We start from the raw sequence: 14,531 nt of genomic DNA on the forward strand, positions 1-14,531 counted from the left end.
AACATAATTTTTGAAATCTAATTTTTTCCTGTTGCTCATCTCATCCCGAAAATTTTCTAATTCTACGAAAAATTTCTTATTTATTTCTATAATAATTTTTTTGTTATCAGGAAACAGTCCTGAAACTATTATTAATGTTATCAACATTCTTTTTATTTCGTTCATGCCTTTTTCAATACTAAATTTAAGAAATATTTTTTCAATTTTCTTGTATCTCGTCATTAATTTGATTTCTACACTTCCTAAGTTTGTCTTTTCCCGTCTATATTACTAATAATATTTAAAAAAATAGATGCTGCCGTGATCGTCAATTTATCAATAATTCTCTTTGTTTGTACAAATATAATCTAACCATATCAAAAAAATCCGTCTCTTCTATATCTTCCATACCCGTTCTTTTGACTTCATTTACTTCTTTATCTTTGTTGTTAATTAAAATATTATTTATCTATAATATTAAATATACTCTCATATGGTTTAATACCTTTTCCCCCTTTAATAAATTATTTTCCTTACTTTAATTTCTCTACTTAATCCATCCCCAATATTACAATGTAATAAACAAATATCATCATCTTTATTTCTAGAAATATTCTTACTACATCCCGTGCACTTTTTTAACCAAGGAGAATCATTATCGTCGTAAACTTCTGAATCCTCCATCATATAATGAATACCTATACTATTAAATTCTTTACTCTTCAATTTTCATTTATATTTACAAAACTTCACTCCACTGTTTCGTTCCACGTAATCAATCTATCACTTTTCTTAGAAACTGTATCATTTTTTTTAAAATAATCTATTGATTTCTGTTCCGCCTTATTAATTTTATATTTATCTTTGATCTCTCGTGTCTCCTCTATACATACAAGTTGTTTCAACCGTTTATACCAAAGAGGTTCACCGCCACACTTATTAAATCCATTTTCCACGCAAAAATGATGCCACTTCATTAAATACTCCTTATCGTGTTCTATGATTTGATCTAAAAACAAAATCTTCTTATTCATTAACTGCATTTTCCATTTATTGTATACTTTTTCACTAAAGATGTCAACTAATTCATAAAGTCCCCCGAATATCTATGATCTTTATAATTATCATTTATTAATTCATGATCGCAAATAGATATTCTGTTGTCTTTTAGCATTTTTAGACTATCATTCGCGTAACTGTGATCCACCCTTTTGAAATTCACATTTTTACTTTCTCCAACGCATTTTGCTGTCCAATATGTATTTTGTAAATTTATCATGTTCATCTTAAAAATAATTTTTTTTCGATCCTTCGACCATTAATGTAACACATTATATTATATTCTTAGACAAACTTTCTAGTTCAGTGCATAAATGTTTTTTACCTTTAATATATCCTTATCGTAAATTATGGCGTTAGGACAACCTATTGCCAGATTACAGCTATGTTTAAATATTTTATTTACTTTCGCCAAAATATTTTCGCATTCTCTTTCCATTAAGACCACTGCTTGCAAATGATACTCAATTGCCGGAATCATAACTGCATTCCATAATGATATCAAAATTTTGTCCGTCAACTTACTCCATCTTGTTTGTGCACAGAATCCCTCTACCATCATAGTAACTTTCCTAACGTATACTTTTCTGTCATCTTTATATGACAAAAAGATTCCCAAAAACTATTTCCTTCACAGTAGTAGCGAAAAATAATGATAATTTTAAAGTTATAAAATTTTCGGCCAATTTTTATTTTATTTACTTAAAATTTTAATGACATATAGTATAATACCACAAGTTAATAAAACTAAAATTTTAATGATTAATTATACGTCCCTCCTTTTCAATAACTTCTTCTAAACGTTTTTTCATGCCTGCACATAATTTCGATAAGAGTCTGGACTAAGATTATCCCATTCTGACCGAATAATTGACAAAAAATCATCTAATCCAACCGGGTTTTTTTGTGCAATATGTTGATTTACCCTCTTTTCTACCTTTTTCTTCATTATTGCCCATAGATTTTCTATGGGGTTAAGGTCGGGAGAATAGGATGGCCAATCCAACATACGTGGACACCTTTCTTGAAGAAGAATTGTTGTCAACTTTGCCCTATGCTTAGGGTCATTGTCCTGTTGGAATGTCCACCTTCTCCCAAGTATCCTTGTAGCATTAGAAAAAAGATTTTTAGTTAAAATATCGCGAAAAAGCTCTCCTGGCTAATTTTCCGAGTTGAATACATTTTTTTGGGGATAAGAGTTTGGGCCTTCCCGGACGTGGTTTTGATTTAATAGTACCGGAACTTTTGAGTTTTTGGACATATCTATATAAAGTAGACTTCGAAATATGTGTTATTTTATGTAATTCAGGTATATTACAGATTCCATTGGCTCACAAATTGCCTACAAATGAACGTTTTTTCATCAATTCCGGCATTATTAAAAAAAAAGATGGATAAAAAAATTTTTTTTTAGCTGATCTCCTGACTTTTTATAGGTTGTAGGATAATCGGTACGGTACGAAATTGCAAACCTGTACGGTACGGTTGATCACCCAAACAAAATTACAAAATTTGATCAAAACATGACCGTACCGTCCGTACTGACACTATAATAAAGAGAAAATCAGTACGGTACATTTAGCATATAATTAATTGGACACCAGTGTCCATTTTAATAATTTGTACACCTATGTCCAAAATGTCCATTTTGATAATTCGGACGCTAATGTCCAAAATTTTCATTTTGATAATTTGGACACCAATGTCCAAAATGTCCATTTTGATAATTCGGACACTAATGTCCAAAATGTCCATTTAAAACAATAACCGTACCGTACTGTACTGGTTCTATATATAGAGAGATTATTATAGAGCCAGTACGGTACGGTACGGAATGATTATCACAAAAATTGATCAACCGTACCGTACTGGTTAAATATATATTCACTTTTTAATTATTTATTAAAAATTACGTAAAAAAAGGAAATGCTGATCAAATCACGTGATTTTATCATTATTTTCCGCCACTACTGTATTTTCGTTATCCTATTCTCATAAATTTTGAAGTATTTGTGATCCCCGTCAGGATTATTAATTCTTATTAATTCATATTTCTTCACGTTAGCTTTAATATCGCACATTTTATAAAAGCTGTGACAAATATCTAATAGATATTTAATCAAGTTTTCATCTTTTGCTATAAGCGTTGTGTCTTCCATGAATGCAATCGCATTATACATTGTTGTATTTTTTCTTCTCTGCTAAATTTTGTTGTAAACTTATTTTTGCATAATCCAATTCATATTCCGTATTTAATCGTACTGATTCCAACTTTGTTAATAATGGATTGTAAAACATTCTCCATAATTATTATGGGCGACCACGCCTCCCCTTGATCGATCCCATCTTCAATATAATATGCTTCCGAAAGCTCACCATTCACTAAGACTCTACTATGTCTATCTCGCATATATCTATTATTAATCTATGAATTTGTTTGGTAACTTACAACGCTTTAAACCTAATTCCAGAAAGTAACATTCACATAATCATAAGCTTTACTAATATCTAATAATAACGACCATGCTTCTTTATGGTACTGATTTGCATGCTCGATTATATTTTGAAATATTTTAATTGGTTCAAATGTACTTTAGTTTTTCAAATCTGCAAAGTTATTAATCTTAAATGCATTATATTACTTAGTATTATACTCAAGCGTTCCGTTAAGATTTTGATCATTAATTTCCTGGTTACTTCTATCAATGTAATCGGGTATTGTCAAACTAACCCATTCTTTCTTTTTAATTGGAAAAATTATAATTTCTTTTCATTTTTGTATCCTATCTCATTATTTTATTCATAATTGTTATTATAAAAATTCTTGTCTCTTTTTTTGACTTTTTCCAAAAGTCATACGTTATACCGCTTGAACCCAGTGTTTTACCTGTCTTTACTTTACTTATTGCCAATTTAATTTTTCTTCTGTTATTGTCACATAAATGAACGTAAATATTTTCGTTGACGTTTTTTTAATCACTATAATTCACCATCATATATTATTGTACAGTATGTAGTTCTATTACGTATTATCATGTCGATCAGGGTTGGGATAAGTTCTACTTTATAAAGTAGTTATTTGAGTTGTTATAAAAATAAAAAAAATTTTATTTAAAAATATTTATGATAAAAAATTATAGGTGCAGTAATTTCTGCGCAAACCTAATAATCGTATAAAATTATTTTGTTGCTGGAAATCTTCGTCGCCATTCAACTTTTAGTCATTGGAAGCGATCATAATACTATAAATCTCAATTCCGGTTTAAGTTTTCAACGTATCCTATATAAATACAAACGAAGTTTTTATTAAAATGCAAAAATTATTATTATTATAAAGACTTTTGATTATAATTATAAATAAAGCAATTGACCAATACAAAGAAAAAAGGAAATTTAGGTTCATAGCCATTCTAATAGTTTAACTTCGCAATCCAAGCCTCCAATCCAAGGGATCAAGTACTCTTATGAGACTTGAAGACCATACAATCCTCTTATTTCAAAGTTTCTAGTATAAAAAATAATATATTTAACAATTTTCAACTCAAATTTAATAATGGTCTTAAAATATTATTCTTTACTACTGTAAATAATATTTGAAATAAATAATTAAAAGAAACGACCAAAATAAAAATAATTATTCTATTATGTAATTAATCTCAAAAACTGATAAACTAGCGTCTATTATATACAGTTTTGCAGCGTATATCTTTACTGAGCCCAGTCCAATGATCTTTCTGAGTCCAGTCATCTCAATTTTTAGCACAGTCATGTGAATTTTGATGCAGACCGAATTTAAACTTTGATCGGACTTCGCTACCATCGGACTGAGTTAACTATGCTGAGTCCTGTGATTTTGATCAACCGAACTAAATTTACATGACCGATCTACATTTTGATTTTTTTCTTGTATTTAATAGTAATCATTAGTTGTAAATTTAAATAAGTATTTTTTATACAAAAAACTTATAATAAACAATTCATTTTACCGATCAGTGACATAAAATGATTAGTGTAATGTGGAGCAAAATTTTGCTGATGGAAATTGCAAAAATTAGCCAGGCTTATATTGGTAATATGCACTTTAACTGGAGTGCTTTTTTTTTTATATAACTTTATATTTTATTTCAAAACTTTTTAATGGTGGAAAGGTTTGCAAATCATAAATTAAGGTTTTTATTTCATATATATTTACATAATAAGAAAACAATGAGACAACAATCAAATACTTATGAAAAATGGAAACAAAAGAAGGGTGTGACGCCGGTGTAAAAAATGTCACGTGATTTTACGTGACATTTTTTTCTGGGAAAATCATTAACCAGTTACTGCGGTTTTGTAATAATTGATAGTTGTGCAAAATTTGTTTGTCATATATGCAATTATGCAAATGCTTGTACTTGTGATCAACGTTTTTGCACATTATGCATTTTGCATAAATATTATTACCATATTTATTCATTACTAATAAACTGAAGGCGTTTAGTAATAATAATAATATAAAAAAAGATATTTACTTTTTTTCAACTAGGGAAAATTTTGATATAGCAATGGACCAATGTATTGGTAAAGGTAAAGCATATAACATGAATAATAATATAAATTAGAATTATTCAAAATTATTAAACCAAATTTACAATATAACAAAAACTAGTTTCCAGTAATATTGAAGAATTTGAAGAAAATGGCACTGGAGAATTTGAAAGTAGTAGTATTAAGGAATTTGAAGGAAGTAACACCAAGGAATCTAAAGGTATATCAAACAAGCTGAAATATTAAGTTTTTATTTATAAACAATTCAAATACTACAATCTAACTATATTATATAAATATTATGTTAAATATCTAGCTCGTAAGTTAGTTAATATAATTGAATAAAATGAATTACTCATTATTTTTATTGTATTCCATATAACTAAATAATTTATTTAATGGTTAATAATACTGTAGTTGGTAAGTCATCAGTCATTTAAATCTTTAGTCCTTTACTTTATTTATTCTACATAACATTCAAATAACCAAATTTTTTGTTTAAATAACTATTTAATAATTAATTATATTACAGATGGTAAGTTACAATAATATATATATTATATTTATTTATTTAATATTATACATAATTCAACTAATTATATTTTAATTTAAATAACTAGATTGTAAGTAATATATATAATTTACAGTAAATACTTCTATATTATCTTTATATCTAACTAATTAATAATTAATAATACTACAGGGTGTAAGTTATATGATATCTATATCTATATTATTTATATAATTTAACTAATTTCTTTATTTAAAAAATTATTTTGTAATTTAATTTAGTTGGTAAGTTATAAGTTATTTATTTAATTCTATTATTACTTATTATTATAATATTTACATATAATTTAAACTAACTTATTTTATAGCTGGTAAGTTATTTATTTAGTTCTATTATTATTGTTATAATATTTTACATATAATTTAAACTAACTAATTTCTTTATTTAAAATTATTAAATAATATAGGGTGTAAGTTATTTATTTAATTCTATTATTACTTATTGTTATAATATTTTGAACTAACTAATTTTTTTATTTAAAAAATTATTTTATAGCTGGTAAGTTATTTATTTAATTCTATTATTACTTATTTTTATAATATTTTACATATAATTTAAACTAATTATTTAAAAAATTATTAAATAATATAGGATGTAAGTTATTTATTTAATTCTATTATTACTTATTGTTATAAATATTTACATATAATTTAAGCTAACTAATTTCTTTATTTAAAAAATTGTTTTGTAATTTAATTTAGTTGGTAAGTTAGAAGTTATTTATTTAATTCTATTATTACTTATTATTATAATATTTACACATAATTTAAACTAACTATTTCCTTATTTAAAAAATTATTAAATAATAAAGGGTGTAAGTTATTTATTTAATTCTATTATTACTTATTGTTATAATATTTATGTATAATTTAAACTAACTATTTCCTTATTTAAAAAATTATTAAATAATAAAGGGTGTAAGTTATTTATTTAATTCTATTATTACTTATTATTATAATATTTATGTATAATTTAAACTAACTAATTTCTTCATTTAATAGATTGTAAGTTATAAGTTATTTATTTAATTCTATTATTACTTATTGTTATAATATTTACATATAATTTAAACTAACTAATTTCTTTATTTAACAAATTATTTTATAGCTGGTAAGTTATTTATTTAATTCTATTATTACTAATTGTTATAATATTTTACATATAATTTAAACTAACTAATTTCTTTATTTAAAACATTATTAAATAATATAGGGTGTAAGTTATTTATTTAATTCTATTATTATTTATTGTTATCGTTCAGCCCAATAGGATCATGCAGATTTTCATAGACCGATATTTTTATTAGCCATAGCAATAACACATGATTGATATAATAGAGTGGAGTAAAAAAATGGTGTATATGAATATTTTGTAGGAAAAGTTTAATTAAAATTTATAAAGTAGATTAAAAATGAAATTTAGTATGATCAAAAACGTCAGAACGATAACACACTTGGATGTGGGCTATATCGGTCACAGGGACCTTCATTGATTGGTGAAAATGGCCACTACGTGGCCCATTTTCATCCAATCATTCAGTCCTGTGACCGATATAGCTACTCCATCATCCAATAACTATTTATTATAATATTTACATATAATTTAAGCTAACTAATTTCTTTATTTGAAAAATCATTTTGTAATTTAATTTAGTTGGTAAGTTATAAGTTATTTATTTACTTATTGTAATATTTACGTATAATTTAAACTAACTAATTTCTTTATTTAATAGATCGTAAGTTATAAGTTATTTATTTAATTCTATTATTACTTATTGTTATAATATTTACGTATAATTTAAACTAACTAATTTCTTCATTTAAAAAATTATTAAATAATATAGGGCGTAAGTTATTTATTTAATTCTATTATTACTTATGATTATAATATTTTACATATAATTTAAACTAACTAATTTCTTTATTTAAAAAATTATTAAATAATATAGGGAGTAAGTTATTTATTTAATTCTTATTGTTATAATATTTACATATAATTTAAACTATCTATTTATTTAAAAAATTATTAAATAATAGGGAGTAAGTTATTTATTTAATTATATTATTACTTTTTGTTATAATATTTACATATAATTTGCTAACTAATTTCTTTATTTAAAAAATTATTAAATTATATAGGGAGTAAGTTATTTATTTAATTCTATTATTACTTTTTGTTATAATATTTACGTATAATTTGAACTAACTAATTTCTTTATTTAAAAATTATTTTATAGATGGTAAGTTATTTGTTTAATTCTATTATTACTTATTGTTATAATATTTACATATAATTTAATTTCTTTATTTAAAAAATTATTAAATAATATAGGGCGTAAGTTATTTATTTAATTCTATTATTACTTATTGTTATAATATTTACATATAATTTAAACTAACTAATTTCTTTATTTAAAAAATTATTTTGTAATTTAATTTAGTTAGTAAGTCATAATTTATTTATTTAATTCTATTATTACTTATTGTTATAATATTTACATATAATTTAAACTAACTAATTTCTTTATTTAAAAAATTATTTTGTAATTTATTTTAGTTGGTAAGTCATAAGTTATTTATTTAATTCTATTATTACTTATTGTTATAATATTTACATATAATTATATAATTTAAACTAACTAATTTCTTTATTTAAAAAATTATTTTGTAATTTAATTAGATTGTAAGTCATAAGTTATTTATTTAATTCTATTATACTTATTGATATAATATTCACATATAATTTAAACTAACTAATTTCTTTATTTAAAAAATTATTTTATAGATGGTAAGTTATTTATTTAATTCTATTATTACTTATTGTTATAATATTTACATATAATTTAAACTAACTAATTTCTTTATTTAAAAAATTATTTTGTAGATGGTAAGTTATTTATTTAGTTCTATTATACCTATTGCTATAATATTTACATATAATTTAAACTAACAAATTTCTTTATTAAAAAAATTATTTTATAGATGGTAAGTTATTTATTTAATTCTATTATTACTTATTGTTATAATATTTACATATAATTTAATTTCTTTATTAAAAAATTATATATGAACTAGCTTGTAAGTATTTCTATTGTTATATATTTTATATAATATTTATTTGTTAACTAAATTTCTTCATTTAAAAAATATCTGTTACTTTAGTTGGTAAGTTGTAAATTACAGGTTATTATATGTATTTTCCAAAAATTAAGACTTATATTACATTAAATTCCTATTTAAATTTTAGAGTAAGTAATAATTTATTTTGTGTAAATTATAATACAATACTATAATATAATTTTAATTATTTAAATTTATAGATTTGGGAAAAGTGGAAATACAATTATAGATGATTTTATTCTTGAAAAACAATTGAGATGGATCCCTTTTAACAAGTTTAAAAATGTTGAATATCTTAACGAAGGAGGATTTGGTACTATATACAAAGCTATTTGGGTAAAGAATAATGGAAATAAATATAAAGATAATGAAGATGATGAAGATAATGAAGATGATAAAGATGATGAAGATGATGAAGAAGGTGAAGATGATGAAGATGATGAAGAAGGTGAAGATGATGAAGAATATAAAGAATATAAAGAAGATGAAGAAGATGAAGAAGTAATTCTTAAATGTTGCAAGAAATTAAATGAAAATTTAAATGAATTTTTGAAAGAAGTAAGATAGATTGATAGTATATTATTTTTTATTTTTATAATTTAGATTAATAAATTATTATTATATTTTATAGTGGAAATATCATACAAGTGTTTTAAGTTCAAATGATATTATAAATTTTCATGGATTTACAGAAGATCCAAATACTTCAAAATATATGGTAGTAATGGATTATGCAAATAAAGGTAGTTTAAGAGAAAATTTAACAAGTATAGTCAAAAATAATTGGAATCAAAAATTATATATGTTGTACGAAATTATTTCTGGACTAAGTAAGATACATGGAGAAGAACTTATTCATTGTGATTTTCATGATGGTAATATTTTAAAACATAATGATGAGAATAAGGATAAAATTTATATTAGTGATTTAGGATTATGTCAACCTGCAAAATCATTTTTGAAAAAGTATGATATTTATGGTGTTATACCATTTATGGCTCCTGAAGTTTTAAGAGGCAAATCTTATACTCCAGCTAGTGATATATATAGTTTTTCTATGATTATGTGGGAGTTTACATCTGGAATACCACCATTTAACAATCGAGCACATGATCTTCAGCTTAGTTTAAGTATTTGTAAAGGTGAACGTCCTGGAATTATTGAAAATACTCCACAATGTTATGTAAATTTAATGAAAAAATGTTGGAATAAAAATCCATTAAAAAGACCATCTACTTCAGAAGTGAAAGGTGTTTTTGAGAATTGGATTATCCGTCCTTATAAAAATGAAGTCAGTAAAGAATTAAAAAGCAACATTATGGAATTTATAAATGCACCAATTGGGCATAACAATCTTACTACTAAATCTCATCCTAAAGCATGTTTTACAAGTCGCTTACTTGATTTTACTAGTAAAAAATTGAATGAAATTCTTGAAAGTGAAAATTTACAAGCATATCATAAAAGTCATTCAGATTTGAATGATTGTGTTATTAAAGATTTGAGGTCATTAGGTATATACTATAATATATAAAAAATTAATCTTGCAAATTATTTATATGAAATTAATTAATTTATTTAATTATTAAAACAGATGAGAATATTAATAAAAAATTGAATGAAATTCTTGAAAGTGAAGATTTACATGCTAGTGTAAAAGCAAATGAAATAAATGAAATGCTAGTAAGTGAAGATTTGAATAATTATATAATTAAGGATCTGGGGTCATTAGGTATGTACTATGATATATAAAGAATTAATCTTGCAAATTATTTATATTATTTATGTGAATTAATTTTATTTAATATTTAATTATTTAGATATTAAAAAAGCAGATGAAAATTAACTAATCATTGTTGGTTTTTTAAAAAAATTTATATTTTTTTTTAAGTACTATTTGATATTACACATTCAAAAGAAATTGTTTTTTATTTTATTCTTTTTAAATTTATTTAAACACTAAGGCTAGAGTAGTAAAATATTTTACAAGTTTCTTAGTTTGCAATTTAAATAATTCTTTTTTTTTTTTAACTTCTGTATTTATATTCACTTTTTTTTATTACACTTAGAATTATTTAAACACTAAGATTAGAGTAGTAAATATTTTACAAGTTTCTTAGTTTGTAATTTAAATGAATCCTTTTTTTATAACTATTCCAATTATGAGATATAAAACCATTTCCAATGATAATGTAAAATTTTTTATACTAATACTAAATTTATATTTGTTGACTTTTATTTTTAATATTATTTAAATATTTTGATAAGAAACTACAATGATAACTGCTGTATTATATAATGCATCAGTTATTTTTTTTCTTGATAAACCAAAGTCTTCTAACTTTATTTTATTTTGATGTACAAGTATAATGTACTCACTAAAATGAATATATGATATTAATTTATTGCTTGATATAATCAAATTAAAAAAAACTCACTTGTTATGCATAAATTTTACAGAATTTGCAAGTTGAAGTACTAATCTATATTTATTATTCCATCCAAGTTTATTGCTATTCTCTTTTAATAGAATTGTATGTAATAATCCACAATCAAGTATACTTCATAATAAATAAATATGTCTTCCATTTTTAGGATTCCATAAAATTGGATGATAATTGCATGATAATCTGTTGCATTTTAACTATTTTTAAAATATAGTAACATATAATATTAATAGTGTATACCCATAATATTACAAATACTTTTAAATAATTTACCTCATTAACAATTTCATTAATAGTTAAATTAAATGGACATTTTAGAGCCATAATAGTATTAGAATCTTTATAATTTGTATGAATAACATTTCCAAATGACCATTACTTATTCCTTCTTCATTAGTAAAGTTTGCATACTAATCATAATAATATTTGATGTAATCTTCTAATATTGCTTTTCCTAACCAATCAATTAATATAAGTTTTAGAATTATCCATTTATTCTTTGGTTGCAATCAGTGTTTTATAAGTACCACACCTTTTTATGATAAGATAATAATGAATTTATAATATTTGTTGCTATTGTTACCGGTAATAACGGTAATTAAGAGTTGGATAACTAGCGATATTATATCGTATAAACACTCGGTTATCAATGGGATTCTTACTCAATACTACCTATCCTGGTATTCCGGTATTGTTCGTTAAGAATCGTCAGATAAACAACTACAAAATACGATAAATAATAATACGCAATAGTTATAATAACAAATGTTATATGACTGTTAGAAACAACGGGTAATATTTGACCAGGATATAACGATTTTATTAATAGATGTAAATTTCGGGTCTTTACAACAAGTGATAAAAAGTGATAAAAAGGGATAGAAAATATATCTTAAAGATATTTAGCAACAAGATAACTATAGAAAATAGCTATGAAGGTAACTACTCTATCAAAGAGTTGGCAGAAGGTATATTTATATCTTATTTTATCTAACTGTCATCTCTTTTTCCCGTCATCAAGACAAAATCTAATCTATAGATGTCTATTGATGGGTTATTGATTTTCTATTGTCAAGTTTCATCGTGATATATCGTAATATATCAATACGATTATAAGCCACTTTAATAAAGTACAAATGATAATTTTGGACGGTTAATTACTATTGAGCTGATTTCCCCACAATAACTTCTAATAAAATCTTATACATATAAACAATACAAATAAAGAAAATAAATAATATAAACAATAATAATATGAATAAAATAATAATACTACTTATGTAAATATAATAAAAATAAATAAAATCAATATCTTCTATTAGGTTAATCTGGTGTACACAAATCACCGGTTGTATAACGATATAAATCGGCACGTAATATCAGAAATCGACATGTACACAAATGTACTGTATTCATATCGGATCGTCATATATCGTCGGAAATCATGTGAGTAAGATTTCGTGTAACACTATTAATCAGTTCACACTGAATATTTGAATATGGGTGTATAATTCAATATGATTTTATTTTATTTGAGTTAAATAATTTATTTGTCTTTTTTTTTTATTTAAAGTAGGAATTCATGAAAAAAGGATATATCTTAATTTCATTATTATCATCATTATCATATTCATCATTAAATGATTAATATAAAAACTTGAAAAAATACAAAATACAAAACAATGGATTCATCAAACAAAATTCAAACATTGCTGATAATTCTCCATCATTTTTATTCATAAAAGTATTTAAATAATTTAAAACACTTTACAGGTTGGTACAGGATTAGGATAGCAGGTTTATGTTACAACTTACAAATAGAATTGGAACAGATAGAGATTATGATAATGGTATTTCAAATCACCTAATAATGGATTTACTTTGGGTCAATATAGTTTATACTTTATACTTTACGGGAATTAACAAAGTTTATTCTAATTGAATGCTTTTTAAAATCAACTAATAATGGATGTGCTAAAGGTCAATATAATTTATGTTATTGACATGATGTCATGATAATGAATTGGAATAAATAATAATTACAAAATGACATTTGAATTGTATTTAAAATCCACTGAATCAGGAAATGGAATGGTAAAGAATAGTTTGAAGGAAATATAAAGAGTTTGATATGCAATATTTGTCATATTTTGAGTAATTTAAAAACTAGAAATGATAACATTTAATTTTGTAACGGTTTCCCTTTATGAAAATCTTTTATTACAGGATTTCATATGAATTCAATTAATCATTGTGGAAAAAATTAACTTTATAGTAATGAAATTATCAAAGTCAGCCATTACATGTAAATTATACTAAGAATTGAATTATATTTGTTTAATTCTTGTATTTTTGAATAAAGTTATTAATTATTTCATTTATAACAGTTTTTTCATGATTTAACATTTTTTTATATCGCATAATTCCAAATTTTACAATATCTAATATAATTAAATAAAAAGTTTCTATATAATTCATGATTAAATTAGAATTATCTCTTATTTCATCATCTATAAAGTGAATTAGCAGTGAATTATTACATTTGATAGTGATTTCTTCTTATTTAAGTATCTCGCGGATTCTTCTATAAAATTGGAATTATAATTTCTCAATATTTGAAAAGTTACCTCTATAAAAAATTTTATCTATTATTTCTAAAAACTCCATAAAAATGAGCCTTTCACGGATCCATTCATGGAAAATGTAAATAATTCGATAAATTTCGTGATATAACAAGGTTATTAATTCTAGAAATATGAGCCTTTTACGGAAATAAGATGGAATGTAAAAAATGGCTTTTTTAGAGGGTTAACATATCTTGACTTG

At 23.3% G+C, this 14,531-nt stretch overlaps 2 protein-coding genes across 2 annotated transcripts; one reads left to right on the forward strand and one right to left on the reverse strand.

The window, feature by feature from the left end:
* Positions 1 to 307: 307 nt before the first annotated feature.
* OCT59_027536 (uncharacterized protein) lies at positions 308 to 663 on the reverse strand (the record flags this gene model as incomplete). Its single annotated transcript, XM_066137046.1, has 2 exons — positions 308 to 448; positions 517 to 663. 2 exons carry the CDS (start codon positions 661 to 663, stop codon positions 308 to 310), a joined length of 288 nt encoding a protein of 95 aa, XP_065993473.1.
* Positions 664 to 9,329: 8,666 nt separating this feature from the next.
* On the forward strand, positions 9,330 to 11,104 carry OCT59_027537 (uncharacterized protein; the record flags this gene model as incomplete). Its single annotated transcript, XM_066137047.1, has 6 exons — positions 9,330 to 9,386; positions 9,535 to 9,816; positions 9,890 to 10,088; positions 10,500 to 10,772; positions 10,853 to 10,990; positions 11,079 to 11,104. 6 exons carry the CDS (start codon positions 9,330 to 9,332, stop codon positions 11,102 to 11,104), a joined length of 975 nt encoding a protein of 324 aa, XP_065993474.1.
* Positions 11,105 to 14,531: the final 3,427 nt, after the last annotated feature.

This window comes from Rhizophagus irregularis, chromosome 7, assembly GCF_026210795.1.
Source record: "Rhizophagus irregularis chromosome 7, complete sequence".
Taxonomy (NCBI): domain Eukaryota; kingdom Fungi; phylum Glomeromycota; class Glomeromycetes; order Glomerales; family Glomeraceae; genus Rhizophagus; species Rhizophagus irregularis.